This window comes from Labrus bergylta, chromosome 6 (genome assembly GCF_963930695.1).
Source record: "Labrus bergylta chromosome 6, fLabBer1.1, whole genome shotgun sequence".
Classification (NCBI taxonomy): domain Eukaryota; kingdom Metazoa; phylum Chordata; class Actinopteri; order Labriformes; family Labridae; genus Labrus; species Labrus bergylta.
The window spans coordinates 883,765-903,257 of NC_089200.1; the positions used below are offsets into that span (position 1 = coordinate 883,765).

Sequence of the window (19,493 nt, forward strand, 5' to 3'; positions counted from 1 at the left end):
ATCTCACGCTCCATCTGACCCTCCCTGTGAAGACCCCGAGATACTTAAACTCCTTCACTTGGGGGCAAGAAGAGAAATGTCATACCATCACACACACACACAGTGACCCTGGTTGGTCTCCTCTCAGGTATCCCCCTTAAACCCCCCCCCCCCTCCACCTGGTCCAAAACGCAGCAGCTCGGCATCCCATCCCTCGAGTCCTCGCCTCCCTCCACCGCTCACTTTAACAACTGATTTTAAGATTCTCTTTTAAAGCTCGTCTTGGTCTTGCCTTGCTGAAATGTTGACCCCCATGAACCATCTAGTGACCTCAGATCCTCAGGCAGAGCCCTTCTGGTCGTTCTAAAGTCAAGGCTCAGAACGACCTGCCAGAGGAGATGAGGCGAGCAGAGTCAGTAACATCCTTTAAATCACTTCTTAAACTCGCTCCTAAGCAGACGCACTGCAACACACCGTGGAACTCAAACCTGTCTGTGCTACTCTTTAATTAATTAATTAAAACTAATTTACAGTTTCACTATTTTTGGGCGAATACTTTATGTATACAAATATTTTTGTTTTTCTCTGTGATATTTCTGATGTCTTTGTTTACATTATTTGCAGCATCTGTTACTTGTTTTTTTTTTGTTTAGATTATTTTCAGTATTGTTCTTATTGTTTGTTTCCTCTCAAAATTGAAAAACTCAAATAAAAACTTGCTCCTTTGAATGCTTTTATTCATCTCTTTTATCCTTCAGGTTATTTATTTCATTCCTCTCTCGTCTGGACTGGTGATGTTTATTCTGTTATCGTCCTGACTTCCTGTCTTTGTTTTGTCCGTCAGCACTTTGTAAAAATCTGTTTTTAAACCAGCTATGAGATATTTTGTCCGAGTCAAATAATGGAACACGCATTTATTTACTTAATGACTTTTTGTCTTTTTCTAAAATACAAATTGAGACTCAGAAAGATTTGTAGTGAATTGTCCTGATTTTGTTATATTGTCTACATACTGTGTGTCCTGTTTTGCTCTATTTTTATGTTTTCAATGTTTGTATGTAATTTTCAATCGGGTAAATTTTATTTGTGATAGTAAATAGTCTTACTTTTTTATTTTTACTGTATTTTATTTTAACTTTGTTTAATCTCTTAAGGTGAGTTTTTGGGTTTCTACCTCACCTGCACATGTGTTTTATTTTTTATTTATTTTATTTTATAAGACTCAGGGGTGAGCATGAAGCTGCAGACAGAATAAAAGCCCGACCCCCCGATAAGCGGGAGAGAGAGTGGAAGAGGTGAAGACGTCACTCAGCCTGAGAGTGTGTCTCTGAGACTGACAGGCAGGGGGAGACAGAGACCAGAAAAACGACTCTGACTCCGTCTGTACAACAGTACAAACAGCCCGACATGCAGAGAGGAGACGAGGATTCACTCGGTCGTCACAGGAGTTCAAAGGTCACCGCTTTCAGAGCAGCGAGGAAAAGAGAGGAGGACCAAAGGCGAACGCTTCAGGAGACAAATCCACGCTCCGACACGGAGCTCTGATTCAGCAGCAGGAGGTCAAACTTTTACAGCAGTCAGCAGCTCGCACTTTGAAACACAATATGACAGGATTTTAACTTTTTATACCCCCCCCCCCCCCCCTCATCTCTGGGAAGTTTAAATTTAATCTAAAGAGTTTCAGAGCCGTCAGTGTTTCATCTGCAGCTCGACTTTAAACCATCCATCATCAAATATCCACAAACGGAGCGCTGTCTGTCCAACATGCTGCTCCACGTCTGTCCTGCATGAGATACATGTTTTATATTAACCGCTGCTTGATGTGTATCCTGCATAGTTTATGTATTTTCTCCTGTGGCTGCTCACCTGGCTGCTTCATTACTGTCATGATATTTCTATTTGTAGCTTTTAGCGATGTTTGAATTTGTTTTTTTTTAGGGAGCCTTTTATAAAATCTGTCCAGAGACAACAGATGAAAATTAGCCTTTTGGCTAACTCTGGAATATTTACTGAAATGTTTATTAATATGAAATGTCCCTGTAAAATAAATAAATAAACGTTTGAAACACAACTTGTAACACTGTGTCTCCAGTTTGCACAATAAACTGAGACACGAGGGTGAGGTATGTGCCCCCCCACCCCCAAATCAGACGCAGACCCCCGAGTGAGGGGTCGAAACTCGCTGATCCTGATAAATGTAGAGGAATTAAAGAAGAAAAAGAAGGACACAGCTTGTTATAAAATGAGTCCATGTTCCTCCAAACTGCAGAAGGTAAATGGCCTAAATGTTCTGATGGTTGTTTAGAGTGAGACTCATTTCATTGAAGGAGAGGAGAAATGGTTAACGCCTCTGAAACACTCTTCACATTTCAGTTCCTGAAGGATTTATTTTCTCCTCGTCCGTCAGATCTCAGACGTCTCTAACTTAGTTAGTTTTTCTTTTTCTGTGTCCGTGTTGTTTTTTACATCACGGTGAAAGTCAAAAGTTTGTTACTGATTCCGTCTCCTGCTGTGCTGAGACGTTTGATGTTTACGTTCTTGTGTGGATGAATTGATTCATGACGTCTGTCACTCAGCCCGCGCTGCGAGACACAGGGTCGTCCTCGTGTTTCAAACGTCTCTCACGACTTGTTGACGTCCTGTATTTATATTTCTCAGCGTCTGAAATAAAGTTTATACATAACAGTCGTGTAGTATTCAAAATCAGTCTTGACCTCAGAATCTAAATCATTTTTCTCAGACTGGGTGGACTCTGGATAACGGCAGAGCTGTTGCCCTGCTCAGGGATGCCGCAGCAGTACTCGGGAACTGCCCTGACACCTCTCCACTTGGTCCACACTCAAGTGGAGAGCTGTTGTTTCTGCTTGTTCCTGCTTGTTTCTGCCCTCCAGCTTGTTTCTGTCCTTGTTGTCGGTAAAAGAAGTAAATAAAGAGTTTTTAAACCAGCTGAAAGAATGAGATGGCGGCTACAAGCGTCTGAAATGAGTTTCCTCTGGAGGTCATCTGGGCTCAGACTTGGAGAGAGGGGGAGGAGCTTAAACACCTCAGTTGAGGTGGTTCAGGTATCTGATCAGGATCCTCCTGGACGCCTCCTTTTGGAGGTTGGCACGCCCATCTGGGAGGAGAACCGGGGTAGAACCAGAGGGATTATGTCCCGTATGGCCTGGGAACGTCTCAGAATCCTCCAGGAGCTGGAAATCTTTACTGGGGAGAGGGACGTCTGGGTTGACTTACTGCGCCTTCTTCCAACGCGACCCGACCTCGAATAAGAGGAAGAAAATGGAGGGATGGACCAGCTGAGCAAAGACTAATTCATTTAAAGACGTCACTTTGAAATCTGTAAATTATGAAGATTATTTTGTCACAGCTTGACGACACAAAGAGTTGAATCATAATGGATGACTTCTAAACCTCTGGAAGCCGTCCACATGATCAGAATCTGCTGATTTATTCAAACTTAGTGTAGTGGCTATTTGTCCAAAAAAAAAAAAAATGGAAATAAACTAATATCAAACAGAATCAAATGAGCACTGATGCACCATGGGGATGTGATGTACGCAGGCAAAAGAAGTCCAACGTCCATGCAAGAGATCTGCGTTATTTTGGTTCAAAAGAAAGCAAACAAAAGAACAAAGAAAATCGAGGTTCCTGCTGCCTCTCATAGGCCCACCCAGGTGCATGCTGGTCCTCTACCTGCCTCTGGTGCCCACAGTATTACCCAAATACCTAACAAAAAAAATACTAATACAAAATAAAATGTACTAAACAAATAACTAGCAAAAGAAAATATTACTCAAAATCTATTCTAAATAAAGAAAATGTGTAGAATAATTAAATAAACACCACCACCCAAATATCAGTAAACTAAATACCAAAACTCTTTCTAACAACAATGAAATAGCTCCAACACTTAGCGTGAATCATGTCGAGTATAAACAGACGACATCGTGAACTCTAATTAAAAAGTTTCTTCCCCCTGAAACCTGCAGCGAGCAGACGCTGGATTCATGGACGTGTTCCATTCAGAGTTCATCCATAAGTCTGATGCTTCCTGGATGTGAGTGGGAGGATCGGCTTCAACAACTTTGGATGTAATTTATTCCACCAGAACTTTTCCACAGACGGAGAACTTTGACTGGCCTCCGTCCCGTCCCGCATCCTGAACTCCACAAACAGCCTCGGCTTCGGCTCCGCCTCCTCAACCACACACACCGACCACCGGGATCCAAACCCCTCTAGAGACTCGCGCACCGACTCGCAGAGCCCCTCTCCTGGTGAGAGCGGATGTACATTTTGTTCAATTCCCCTGTGTTGAACCCTGGGCATCGCCCGCGCTGCACAGCGAGCTGCCGTGCCAAGTTTCCGGCTGGCAGAACAAAGCGGCGCTGTATTTTTAGACCCAACAACATGGCTACAGGTGGTGAGGAGTCAGAACTCAAGTCCTCCACTCCCACAAGATCCTCCGGAAAAAGAAAGGGGCCTCTGCTGTCAAGAAGTGAAAGAAATCTCAAACGCAGGAGAGGAGAGAAAATACTCAAATTAAACGTGTCCTCTGCCAAAAAGTAGTGGAATGTTTCCACGCTCGGGTAACAATGAGTTTCTGTTTTGATTTGGAAATGTAGGCTGCAGAGCGCCGACTCAAAGTTTGGAGACCTTTAGGATGAAACTATCTCACAACAACGTGTGAACACAAAGTATTCTTCAGTGTGTTGGTGAACTTAAGACTTTCTGGATTTCCATCTTTTCAGGGCCTCGGAGAGTTTCTTCATAATTAATTTACACGTTAAGGTCAGAAGAGTACGAACATGGCGTTCTGCATGAAAAAGACACTTCAGCGTACTTTTAGATTTAACGTCTCCTCTTGATTCTTTATGCACAAAGACAAACTCGTCGGTACTGTTTCAGACGGTTGACCCCTTTATTCTGAAAACTCAGAGACTCTTTAAATGTAAGTGTTCCTGCACAAAACACCTTCATGCTGGAGTTTAGTGATGATCCTGATCGATCGATGGGTCGATGATATTTTCTCATATTTACGCATCAAAAGGCCCAGACGCCTCGCGGTCTCATGGTTTGGTCAGGTCTTTTAAGTCCTATGTTTTTTGGCTCAGTTCTTCCTGGTCGTCTGGTTTCAGAGGTGTGCGGCGTCCCTGAGCACCGTGGACTTTCATTCACAATTCATCAGAGGCAGCACTTCCTGTGAACGCCACCTCGTCTTCCAGCAAGCTGCCAAACTGTCGTCTCTTCTCAGTGGTAAATTGGCCCCTTCAGAATCTTTTTGAGACTGTTGTTGTGCCGTCTTGTTTTGGTCGTTTGATTCTGACTGCATGTTGTTTTGTGTTTCTTTTCCCAGTGCCTCGCTCTCGTTGTTCCAGCGCTCCTGAACACTACCATTCCATATTTGTTTACATGCACAAACACAAAAACAGGATATGGAAACCTTTCAGCGTTCTAACCTCCCTCCATTTTTTAAAATCAGTCTAAATTCTAAACATTGTAGAGATCTGTCTCTCCCCCCCCCTCACTCAGGTCACCATGTGGTGGACTCTGAAGCTTCAGTGTTTATCCAGCTCTGCATGGGTCTGTAAACCTTTCTGTGTTCTAACCTCTCTCCATTTTTCAAAAGCATCTCCAATATTGATCCTAGTTTGAGCACGTTTCTGCTCGTGGAGCTTATTAGAAACATGCAGAGGCTTTTTAGGTCGGGTACAATCACTTCTATCTGAACCACTTCTCTTGACCGCTTCCATCACTGAAACACCTGTTGACCTGATAACTGCTCTCATATCTGACAAATCGAGGGGCGTCCAAAACGGCTGTGTGGGGGGGTGCCTTCAAAGCGCCTACCTTCTCTGGTCCAAACAGATCCAGAGCATTCAGGAGCAGAATCTAAAGTTAGAAGGAGGACATACTGGCTGCTGCATTGTTGTCAGAGAAGCCAGCACTTCAACATGTTTCCTTAATGATCAGAGAGTAAGATACCTTTATCATCTCACTCTCTACACAGCTCACTAATTGGACCTTTAAATAATCATGTTTTATGTTTATCTTTACAGCCCAGATACAAACTGCATCTCCTTTGCAGTTGATCTATTTAATCAAAGATAAAATAATTGATGATCATCTCTCTGCCTTTTGTTTTTGCAAAGCTGTATTTTTGGGTTTCCTCCGCTCAGATAAGAACATTTGGAGGAAACTCGTCTTTCAGGTATCAAACTGTTCCTGTTCTTTTTTTAAGGCGTCAGTGTTTTTAGTGGAGACTGCGAGCCCGAGCGGAGACAGACGGGTCAGATCAGCTCTTCTCTTATTGCCTCCAACCATCTTTCACTCAACTCTGACAGCCGCAGAGTCAGTAACAGGAAACACTTTGGCAGCAACAGCAGACCGACATGCCCTTGGGCAAGAGATATAGAGGAACAAAAGAGAGAGAGAGAGAGAGGGAGAGGGAGAGGGAGAGGGAGAGGGAGGAAGATTTGTGAGAGGACTTGATTCATTTTGTGGAAACTGTTGAAGGGTCGGTTTTGCTCTGAGGTGAACCCAAGACTGCTTCAACCTCAAATTTCTGCTTCAATCTGAGAGAATTCAAAATCAGAATCTGTAAAAACCTTCTGTTTTGATGATTCGCTGCATATCCGTATTCATTAAATCTCAACATGAACCCAGATTTAACAGATATAGTTTTATTACAGTTAATATAAAGTGACATCACATCCTTCTTAGAATCAGGATAATCTAAAAATAGAGAATAAAGTCAGATATTTTTTAAGCCCGATAGTGTAAAAAAAGTGTAAAAATCCTGCAGTTCCTCGAGCGTCCACTAGAGGCTGGCTGCAGAAGCACAGGAAGTCACATACACACCCATTCTAAAAAGCCTGTTTTTACAGCAGAGATGAACATGTTTACAGCCTGGTTCAAAAAAACAAATAGGTGGGATTCGAACCTGGGTTGCCTGCTCTCTTCAGTGCCCCTTGTTTTCATCTATATATACTGTATAATCCTGTGTATCAGCTACATGTCATTCAGAAGAGAGGAGACTTTTTAACAACGTCTTCAAACGGCTGATTCTGAGTTTGAACTTTGTTTCAGGGTTAAGATGAGGAGAGTCGTGTTCAGAGGAAAAGATTCAAGTTACAGATGACAGGAAACGAAGAATGTTAAAGAAAGAGCTCACAAGTATACAAGGATGAACGCGAGTGTGTGTGTTGATTTCAGCTGGTCTCTGAACACAGGCTGCTTTGTCCTGAACCGAGGTCTGAAACCGAGAGCAACCAGCCGTGACACACACACACACACACACACACACACACACACACACACACACACACACACACACACACACACACACACACACACACACACACACACACACACACACACACACACACACACACACACACACACACACACACACACACACACACACACACACACACACACACACACACACACACACACACAGAGTGCTTGGTCTCGTCCTACATCCTGTTACCTAAAAACTGATCAGATTTCACCACGACAGGCGGGGAAATTCCATTTAATAACTTACTAAGGAGATGAGGAGAGAGGAGACGAGGGAGGAGGAGGCGCAGTACAAGCTAACTGGTTGATCAGCTGATATACAAACCACAGACTGTAAACATTAACGAATTCATCAGTTCCTGCAGGGGGCGCTGGAGTCCCATCGATGGCGGTCTCCATGCTGGAAATGCTGTCTCAGTCTAACTTTCAGTCAACCTAACGACAGGCTGAGAGCTGGAGCTGAGGCGGGTTTTAAACCTCCTGACAAACCGTTACACCGCGCCCACCTGTCAATCAGGTCAGCTACACGCCTTATTGTGAATAACTCTTATCCTTCATCAAATCAAAACTGATGAGTCATCAAAACATTCACCCCCCGTACAGTGTGTGTCCATCCAGACATGAGCTAATCACACCTATTTGGTTTTTTGAACCAGGCTGTAAACATGTTCATCTCTGCTGTAAAAACAGGCTTTTTAGAATGGGTGTGTATGTGACTTCCTGTGCTTCTGCAGCCAGCCTCTAGTGGACACTCCAGGAACTGCAGGATATGTACCGGCTTCATTTTTCATTACTGGAGGTTTCTGCTTGGTAAAATCGTTTAAATTATGACTTAAACTGTGACTCTGAAGAAAAGTAGAAACACTTTGGGAGAGAGGACTGACAACAGCAACTTTAAAGTTATTCTGTGTTCATTTAAAACAGGAAGTCCCAGCTGTTGTCCTCATATCATCGCCCGAGTCCGAATATTCCATACGCGTTTGTTTCAGAATAAACACATTTTTAATTTCTCTGTTGTGTTATTTCTATTAGTAACATCTAGACATTTGTGTATACATCGTTCTGGTTTTTGTTTGAAGGAGTTATGCCGGTGAAGTTATTGAGTGTTATAACATGTTTCAGACTTCAGATGCTGCTGTGCATCATGGGTAGTCACAGCGGGAGGAGAACGTCCTGTCTGCTCTAAAAACATCTTCCCCATCCTTACATCTCTATCTCACCCAGGGAGGAGCGAGAGAGGGCACACATGAACACACACATGAACACACACATGAACACACACATGAACACACACATATGAACACACACACATGAACACACACATGAACACACACATGAACACACACATGAACACACACACATGAACACACACACATGAACACACACACATGAACACACACATGAACACACACAAACACACACACACACACACACACACACACACACACACACACACACACACACACACACACACACACACACACACACACACACACACACACACACACACACACACACACACACACACACACACACACACACACACACACACACACACACACACACACACACACACCAACAGGGAGTTAACCTGTTGCCCCCCCTTCTTGCTCTCAGCTGGATCCGAGTGAGGAGGGTAAGGAGGAGGAGGAAGAGGAAGAGGAAGAGGAAGAGGAGAGAGGAGGAGTAGGAGTTAGGAAGAGGAGGGGGAGGAGGAGGAGGAAGAGGAAGAGGAAGAGGAAGAGGAAGAGGAAGAAGAGGAGAGAGGAGAGAGGAGAGAGGAGGAGGAGGAAGAGGAGGGGGAGGAGTAGAAGTTAGGAAGAGGAAGAGGAAGAGGAAGAGGAAGAGGAAGAGGAGAGAGGAGAGAGGAGAGAGGAGGAAGAGGAGGGGGAGGAGTAGAAGTTAGGAAGAGGAGGGGGAGGAGGAGAAGAAGGAAGAGGAAGAGGAAGAGGAAGAGGAAGAGGAGAGAGGAGGAGAGAGGAGAGAGGAGAGAGGAGGAGGAGGAAGAGGAAGAGGAGGGGGAGGAGTAGAAGTTAGGAAGAGGAGGGGGAGGAGGAGAAGTTAGGAAGAGGAGGGGGAGGAGGAGAAGAAGGAAGAGGAAGAGGAAGAGGAAGAGGAAGAGGAGAGAGGAGAGAGGAGAGAGGAGGAGGAGGAGGAGGAGTAGGAGTTAGGAAGAGGAGGGTAAGGAGGAGGAGGAGGGTAAGGAGGAGAAAGAGAAATGGAAGAGGCAGAGGTCCTGGAGGTGAAGTTCTGCCTAAAGATAAAGTGCTGAAACAGGGTGGGGGGAGAGAAACATGAACCAGGGTTTTCCCAACATCAATCCCCAGACGGAAATGAGAATAAATAAAAAGTCTTTGACTCAAAAATATGAGAATCAAACGGAGAGAGTTTATAATGATTAAAACAACTTCGACTTGACTCTCTCTTCAGGAAGGAAGGACATATTTATCGTACAATCTCTAAAGATGTTTTTGGTGTTTCCAGAGAGCAGAAGCCCCCTCCCCCCTGCTGCCAGCTCATTTACATCCCAATTTAAAACTACAATAACTTGAAGAAAAGGAGGAGGAGGAGGAAGAGGAAGAGGAGAGAGAAGAGGAAGAGGAGGATAAGTGTGCGTCTGTTACCTGATAATCCAGGATGCTGAAGCCGAGGCCTTTGTCTCTCTCCTTCTGAAGCTCCAACACCTGAACGTCAGGAGACCACAGAGCCAGCTCCCCGTCATCTTCATCCTCCTCATCATCTTCCTGCTGCTGCCTGTGAGGACTCCTCTCCTCCTTCAGCAGCACCTCCTCTACCTGCTGCAGATATAAACAACACACTTTTAATACAATCATAAACATGAAACATCCAAAACTCAAACCTGTAGCTGTTATGTTATTATTTTTGAGTGCATGTATTTTGTGTTCAGCTCTCCAATAAGACTGGACAAGTAAGACCGTTTTGGTTTTCTTGTAAATTTATGAAATATTTGGCAGTTTTTTACCTTTGTGACATTCAACGTTCATTTTGTTTGTTTTTGTGCAGAGAGTGAGACAGGTTACCTGTTGGACCACCTGCTGGTCCCTGTCGCTCTCCTTCAGCTCCGTCTGACTGCAGAGCATCGACGACAGCTTCAGCTCGATCTGAACAAACATCAGCAAAAGATCAGATTCATTATCAATACCAGAAAACTCTTATTATATCGTATGTGTGTTCATTAACTCTCTAACCTCATCCACACTGGGCTGTGCCTGTCTAACAGGTCCAAGTCGAAGTGCTGGTTCAGGTTCTGGTTCTGATTCGGACTCTGGGTCTGGTTCCAGGTCAGAGGTCGGGTGTCGGCAGCAGACCAGAGTGAACGGAGGAGGAACCTCTTTGAGGAAGGACACCACCTCGCGACGGGACTTCCCGTACAGCTGAACATCGTTCACCTGCACACAGAAAAAAAAAAAACAACAAAATATATTTTCACTTTTAGCCAAAAACTTGAACTTTTAAAACTTCTCCTGATTCAGCTGAACAACAAAAGAGCATTAAAATGGATTGATAGCTGGTGACATGATAAAGATGAGAGTAAAAAGTAGTGGTCTAAGGATTGAGCCTTGTGGAACTCCACATTTTTATTTAGTCTGAAGAGACTGCCCCAATAAAAGAGAACCAATCTACTTTTAACCATTTCTCTGTCTGAAAATATTCTTTTTACACTTCTGTTTCAGTCAGTGGAGTTGTGAGGTTCATGGTTAAAAGTCTTGCTCTCGTAGACTGGAATAAAGGCGTTGTTACAGGAAGTTGACATATCTTATGAAATGACACCTGAGGAAGAAAGAGTGATTATCTTTGTCACTTTCCAGTTCAGATAAAGTCCCTTTTTCGGCAGAATTTAAAGGTTCCAACACTTTAAAGATTCAAAAGATGTTAAAGAAAAATCTACAAATAAACGAATCGCACATCCAGTTGTGTTTGTGTTCCTCTGTAAGAGAGTGCATGTTTTTACCTCGAGGAGCTCGTCCTCTGGTCTCAAGACTCCGTGTTTGTCGACGGGGCCTCCAGAGGCCAGAGAGGAGATGTAGTGATGACCATCGAATGAGTCCAACTCCACACCGAGACGCAGCATGTGGACGGGCAGCAGCTGCACGCAGACATACAAGACGACAGGAAAACAGAGGTTAAAATGTTTTAAGGTCAGTGCAGCTCAGAATAACGCAGTCCCAATATAACAGTGCTGCAAAAAGATTCTGTTCGAGTATGAGGATGTAGTTTGTAACATTTTTGAATGGGGATTCTTTTTATATTACATTTATATTATATATAGGAGCTAAATCTGATCTAAATCTAGGTACTGCAGTCTAAATTCTAAACATCATAGAGAGCTGTCCCCCCCCCCCCTCCTCTCTAGAGTGGATGCTCACTCAGGTCACCATGTGGTGGACTCTGAAGCTTCAGTGTTTATCCAGCTCTGCATGGGTCTGTAAACCTTTCTCTGTTCTAACCTCTCTCCATTTTTCAAAAGCATCTCCAATATTGATCCTAGTTTGAGCACGTTTCTGCTCGTGGAGCTTATTAGAAACATGCAGAGGCTTTTTAGGTCGGGTACAATCACTTCTATCTGAACCACTTCTCTTGACCGCTTCCATCGCTGCAACACCTGTTGACCTGATAACTGCTCTCATATCTGGCAAACCAAGGGGTGTCCAAAACGGCCGTGTGGGGGGGGTCTTCAAAGCGCCTACCTTCTCTGGTCCAAACAAATCCAGAGCATTCAGGAGCAGAATCTAAAGTTAGAAGGAGGACATACTGGCTGCACACAGCACCGCTCCAACAAAGACAGAACAACGTGATAATAAAGTTTTGTGTTTCTCACCTTAGAGGATTTCTGCAGCTCTGCATCATCTTCAATAACAGGATCCAAGTGCACCACCTGAACACACACACACAGATTTATGGATGAAAGTAGGATCATAATATTTAACACTAACCATGGAAAACAGATAGCATCAATGAAAATGTGTAAAATTTTGTCATCTCACCAGAACTTCATACTTCGGTCCCAGAGCCTGCTCCCATTTATCCCTCAGTTCTGCATCTGAGGCTACACACACACACACACACACACACACACACACACACACACACACACACACACACACACACACACACACACACACACACACACACACACACACACACACACACACACACACACACACACACACACACACACACACACACACACACACACACACACACACACACACACACACACACACACACACACACACACACACACACACACACACACACACACACACACACACAGTGAACGGGCTGTGTAAGCAGTGGAACAGATGTAAAATGACAGTCGAGCAGTTAAAACATTAAAACATTAAAACACAGCAGCTTCCTGCAGCTTGTGGATGAAACGCTCAACACAACACGTTACACTCACACACAACGTGACACAAAGTGATAAAAACTACAACGCCAAAGCGGAAATAACAAGAACAGAAGAGAAGCCAGGAGAGAGGGCCTGTGCCTCAAGTGAGGAAGTTTAAATATCCCGGGGTCTTTTCACAGCGAGGATAGGATGGACGGTAAGACTGAGGGGTGGGGTCGGCAGTAATGCAAGCGTTGTGATGAAGAGGGAGCTGAACCTGAAGGCAAAGCTCTCGATCTACAGGTCGATCTTCTTTCCGACCCTCACCAGTGGTCATGAGCTTTGGGTAGCGTTTGTATCAAACAGTACAGAGACGGGCTAACTGGCTAGTGCTGAAAACAGTCGAGCGGGGCGCTCTGTGGACACGAGAGAGACGCACGCCATTCTCCCTGTTGGAAGTTATTAGCTCAACCTCTGAAACGACTGTTTGAAGGAGGAAATGTTAGATTTTGTTGCTTTAAGCAGAAGAGAAAACAGCACAATGTAAAACTCTTAAAGGCTTTCTATGTGATGTTTTGATCCAGCAGATGTCGCCCTTGAGCTCCAGCATGAAACCAAAACAACTCGCGCTGCATTGTTGTGTTAGCATGCTAATGCTAGCTTTCTTTATTATGCTGGTGTCTTCACACTGCATGTAAATTTACCTGAAATGAGCGTGATCTAGAAACACAGTTAAGCAGTGAGTACAGTATGTTATTCTTCTTTTCTCTAGTCCCTCAATTAAACAACTTTTATACACGAGGGGAGGAGTCAGCCGGCCGTCCTGGCGATGTAAACAAAGTGAAGATAGGACTCTGAAAACTCTGAAAACATCACAGACAGTGGGACTCGGGTGTTACACCCATTGTAGACAGTCATGACTCGCAGAGTTATTTTCAGAGGATATACTTGATTTCTACATTTAAGTATGAAAAATCACATAGAAAGACTTTGAGAAGAAGTGTTGCATCCAAAACTGGACTTCTGCAGCCAGACTGACACTAAGAAAAAAGGCGTGCTGGTTCTAACAGTTGTGTGTTTATGACATTACACAGCTGGTAGTTCTGCAGCAGAGCAGCAAGAAGAGCAGTGTTGTAGTTGTGCTGCAGTAAAAACACTCAGCACCTCTCTGCTGCAGGCTGACCGTCACCTCATTGGAATTCACCGGTTAGAAGCAAAAAACTAAATGACTCGAATATAAACTGTAAAGTAAGCAACTTCAGCTGTGTGTGTGTGTGTGTGTGTGTGTGTGTGTGTGTCTGTGTGTGTGTGTGTGTGTGTGTAATGCTCCTGCACACACACCAAAGTGTCCCAGCAACAATGGCTCCTTAAATCACAGCAGAGTGAAGGAGTCGTGCAGCAGTTTGAACATGAGGCACTGACAGTCCGAGCAGATTACAGCTCGGCTCCGAGAGAGGAACGTCCTGTTCAGCCGTCACTCCGACCCGGGCAGGAAAACCAAAAGAAAAAAAACACCTCCATGTTCTGACAAATCTCACGCACATGTTGAGGGATTTTTGCAGCAGGTCTGGCCGTGTAACAACAACAGCCTCTGATTAAATTAGCATTGCTAACCTCGGCCTTCTCAGAGCAATTAATCTGCAGCGTTTGGCTGAATAAACAGGGTGATACATCGCCGCACGGCTGTCAGACGGCTCGGACACTTTACATCTGTTGGCCGGGAGCAGGCGGGCGGCGTGCTAAGTGTTAGCGTGGCGTTTTTGGCCACTTAGCAAAGCTAATGAGGAATAAAAAAGAGAGGGAATAATTCAGAGAAGAGGGCTATTTAGAGGCCTGCAGTGACTGAACGTCTGCAGGAGGGTTTGGGCTGAGTCCTGCAGATCCGATCAAGTATTTTTTCTGTTTGCAGAATAAATTAAACACAAATGTCCACAGAGTTTGTAAAAATATTTGAGATCATTTAGGCTGTAGTTGCAAAGATGCGTGCTACATGATCAAGTGTACAAATGTTATTTTGGTAACAAACACAGATGTGCAGAAAAAGTCAGATGATCTCGTTATAGAGCTGCAGCTCCTGGACGAGACTACTTCTCCCACATCCTGTAGCGTCCTGAGGATCTCATGAGGCCACGCCCTCTTCTTCTTCGCTGCTCGTCTCCTCCTCCTCATCATTAGCAGACAGACAGTTGACCGTTGGGCCGATGATTTGAGGATGTGCCCGCTCCTCCTTGGCTCTGCTGCCTAGCCCTCGGTGAGCGCCCTGATGGCTCTCAGACTATTTCTGAGCGGTCACACTCAAAAGTCTTCTGGTTCAGAATCTCTTATCAGAACTGTTCTGGTGTCTTCACTGTTACCATTTTTCTCAGCAGCCAATCATATCGTATCTAGCTGACCTTGTCACTGACATTAAAATCTGTGGAGGCCTCCTTCAGAACAAACTTTAATTTCTCTGTTTTTTTGTCCTCCTTAATGCTGCAGCGTGAATGAGACCCAACGAGTTATGTTGTGTGTGTGTGTGTGTGTGTGTGTGTGTGTGTGTGTGTGTGTGTGTGTGTGTGTGTGTGTGTGTGTGTGTGTGTGTGTGTGTGTGTGTGTGTGTGTGTGTGTGTGTGTGTGTGTGTGTGTGTGTGTGCGTACTCACCGCTTTCTAGCTGCGCCGTGTTGAGGTACGTCTGTTCCAGTGTTGGTGACATAAAGTTAAACCCAGACGAGCGAGCCATCACATCAGACGACCTCCTCAAAGACACACGAGACGACTCCCTCTCCACTGAGACACACACAGAAACACAGAGACACAGAGACACAGAGACAGAGACACAGAGACAGAGACACAGACACAGAGACACAGAGACACAGAGACAGAGACACAGAAACACAGACACAGAGACACAGAGACACAGAAACACAGAAACACAGACACAGAGACACAGACACAGACACAGACACAGAGACACAGAGACACAGACACAGAGACACAGAGACACAGAGACACAGAGACACAGAAACACAGAAACACAGACACAGAGACACAGAGACACAGACACAGAGACACAGAAACACAGAAACACAGAAACACAGACACAGAGACACAGAGACACAGAGACACAGAAACACAGACACAGAGACACAGAGACACAGACACAGAGACACAGAAACACAGAAACACAGAGACACAGACACAGAGACACAGACACACAGAGACACAGAGACAGAGACACAGAGACACAGACACAGAGACACAGAGACACAGAGACACAGAAACACAGAGACAGAGACACACAGAGACACAGAGACACAGAGACACAGAGACAGAGACACACAGAGACACAGAGACAGAGACACAGAGACACAGAAACACAGAGACAGAGACACACAGAGACACAGACACAGAGACACAGAGACACAGAAACACAGAAACACAGAGACACAGACACAGAGACACAGACACACAGAGACACAGAGACAGAGACACAGAGACACAGACACAGAGACACAGAAACACAGAGACAGAGACACACAGAGACACAGAGACACAGAAACACAGAGACAGAGACACACAGAGACACAGAGACACAGAGACACAGAGACAGAGACACACAGAGACACAGAGACACAGAGACACAGAGACAGAGACACACAGAGACACAGAGACACAGAAACACAGAGACAGAGACACACAGAGACACAGAGACACAGAGACACAGACACAGACACAGAGACACAGAGACACAGAGACACAGACACACAGAGACACAGAGACACAGACACAGACACAGAGACACAGACACACAGAGACACAGAGACACAGACACAGAGACACAGACACACAGAGACACAGAGACACAGAGACACAGAGACAGACACAGAGACACAGACACAGACACACAGACACACAGAGACACAGAGACACAGAGACAGAGACACACAGAGACACAGAGACACAAAGACAGACACAGAGACACAGACACAGAGACACAGACACACAGAGACACAGAGACACAGAGACACAGACACAGAGACACAGAGACACAGAGACAGAGACACACAGAGACACAGAGACAGACACAGAGACACAGACACAGAGACACAGAGACACAGAGACAGAGACACAGAGACACAGAGACACAGAGACACAAAGACACAGAGACACACACACAGAGACACAGAGACAGAGACACAGAGACACAGAGACACAGAGACACAGAGACACAGAGACACAGACACACAGAGACAGACACAGAGACACAGACACAGAGACACAGAGACACAGACACACAGAGACACAGAGACACAGAGACACAGAGACAGAGACACAGAGACACAGAGACACAAAGACACAGAGACACACACACAGAGACACAGAGACACAGAGACACAAAGACACAGAGACACACACACAGAGACACAGAGACACAGAGACAGAGACACAGAGACACACACACAGACACACAGACACAGACACAGAGACACAGAGACACACACACAGACACAGAGACACAGAGACACAGAGACACAGAGACAGAGACACAGAGACACAGACACAGAGACACAGAGACACAGAGACACACAGACACAGAGACACAGAGACAGAGACACAGAGACACAGAGACACACAGACACAGAGACACAGAGACACACAGACACAGAGACACAGAGACAGAGACACAGAGACACAGACACAGAGACACAGACACACACAGACACAGAGACACAGACACAGAGACACAGAGACAGAGACACAGAGACACAGACACAGAGACACAGACACAGAGACACAGACACACACAGACACAGAGACACAGACACAGAGACACAGAGACACAGAGACACAGACACAGAGACACAGAGACACACACAGAGACACAGAGACACAGAGACACAGAGTCAGAAAGAGTAAATCTATGAGCAGGCATTTCCTCTCTTTTACTTTTCATTTATAGAATCCTGACATGACATTTTCTTAATATTCTCTCTTTTAATAAAAGCTGCAGCGAGTCGAAGAGAACCGGTACCGATAAGACGCTGTGCAGGAGTTTGACTTCAATCTTTGGGAACAAAAACAGCAAATCACCAAATAAAAGGCGCCTCTGATGTGCATCGATATCGTTTCATTTTTAGGAGTAACAAACCAAAGTTTAAACATCTGACATCATGACGACCCTGCTCCTCTGTTTCTCCTCAGGCCCCCTCACGTCCTGCGTCTGGCGCTCTGCAGGCCGAGGACGCTCTGACCTCCTGACTCGTGGTTAAAGTTGGAGATCTGTAATATTGCAGTTTGTTTTCCTGTCACACTCATCAACACTGTGCGCCGATAAGAGCGCCACAGAAGAGAGCGGGATATAACAAAGTGAGACTTCGGGGCTGAACTCGGCGCCTCGTTGCTTTTTCTCAGTAATGAAATAAAAACGGTCTGCAGCAGATAAGAGCTGCACTCCTCTTCCTCACTTGTTTCTCTCTGGCCTGCAGGCTGACCGGTGCACGCTGCCGGCCGATCGCAAGACAAAAAAAATGACCCTGAGCCGGGTGAATTAATCTCTGTGTGGACGCTGTGCGGAGGAGGAATCAGAGTCTCTGTGCAGAGTTTGGGGAAATTACAGCAAGTTGAAAACAAATTTGTCATCTTAATCTGAGCGAGGACAGAGCGGAGAGGAGGAGACAGCGGAGGAAACAAAGCAGGAAGCTGCAGAACTTCTTCAGCCTCAGATATGAACGCCACTATCGCACACATTTTAACTGCATGATAGAAGTTTAAACCAATCAGAGCTTTTTGTGAAATTAAAGTAAAACCTGAAACATGATGCCTCAAACTCTTCCTTTAAGTCTAATGCCTCGTGCCCACCTGGCGTTCCTGCTGGCTGTGCGCTCGGAAACGTTTGCATGAAGTGTGTGTTTGTCTCCATGACAACAGTCTGTTGATAACAGCCGCTGTATGACCGACACTGCTCTGTATCTTTTTACTGAATGTTTTATATTTGAGATCATTTATTTCCCGGTCAGACACGGAATGAGGAGGATGAGGGAATGGGGAATATCCTACATTTGTAAAAGAGCGCCGGTGACGGATTTTCAACTCGAAGCACTTGGGACGGCTGCACGTATAAAAGGACGCTGGGTGCTGTTGAAAATGCTGGCGCTGTGGGCCGAGTGTGAGTGCGCCCTTGGTCATATCGGGGGCTTTCCATCCATGAACAGTTGTTCTATCTACATTTTTAATCAAACAAAAGGGGCGGTGTTCTGTTGATATATTTATATAATAAAACACTAACTCCTCCCTCCTCTGTCTCAGGTTCACTTCAGAAGAATCCGTCTACCTTTGTCCAGAGATCTCTCCAGAGCTTGGGGTTTCTTCCTGACCACAGAGAGAACGACGGTCTGACCCGTCTGCTTCATCACCTCCAGAACCTCGTTATTGGTCAGACCGTGGACACTGACGCCGTCCAGCTGACAAAAAAAGACAGGAGGAAGACAGAAAGATGGGAGGAGATCAACAGGAGGACTGAGAAGTTCAGACTTTTTAACAACAATTCAAACTTGTTGCTGAGATATTAAGGACTGAGTCAGATCTGAGTTTGAGTTTGATCTGTTTACACACACACAAACACACACACACACACTCTCTCACACACACGGCAGGTTCTTACAGCGACCAGTCGGTCGTGGATCCGGATGTTGCCACTCTGATCTGCAGCGCTGCCGGGAACAACGTGTTTAACAAAAACTCCTACAGCGTCTGAGAGAGAGAGAGAGAGAGAGAGAGAGACAGAGAGAGAGAAAGAGAGAGAGAGAGAGAGAGACAGAGAGAGAGAAAGAGAGACAGAGAGAGAGAAAGAGAGACAGAGAGAGAGAGAGAGAGAGACAGAGA

The 19,493-nt window shown here is 45.2% G+C and overlaps 1 protein-coding gene across 1 annotated transcript in view; it reads right to left on the bottom strand.

Moving 5' to 3' along the window:
- The window catches only part of LOC109977397 (inaD-like protein), a 36,176-nt gene extending 16,767 nt beyond the window's left edge, over positions 1–19,409 (bottom strand). Inside the window, exons 1-9 of the mRNA XM_065956267.1 lie at positions 19,273–19,409; positions 18,943–19,072; positions 15,273–15,398; positions 12,285–12,346; positions 12,119–12,175; positions 11,252–11,386; positions 10,488–10,688; positions 10,320–10,400; positions 9,903–10,076 (exon numbers count right to left, since the gene is read on the bottom strand). Coding sequence (XP_065812339.1) covers positions 9,903–10,076; positions 10,320–10,400; positions 10,488–10,688; positions 11,252–11,386; positions 12,119–12,175; positions 12,285–12,346; positions 15,273–15,398; positions 18,943–19,021 — 915 coding nt within the window. The 5' untranslated portion in view covers positions 19,022–19,072; positions 19,273–19,409. The remainder of the gene's footprint in view (positions 1–9,902; positions 10,077–10,319; positions 10,401–10,487; positions 10,689–11,251; positions 11,387–12,118; positions 12,176–12,284; positions 12,347–15,272; positions 15,399–18,942; positions 19,073–19,272) is intronic.
- Positions 19,410–19,493: the final 84 nt, after the last annotated feature.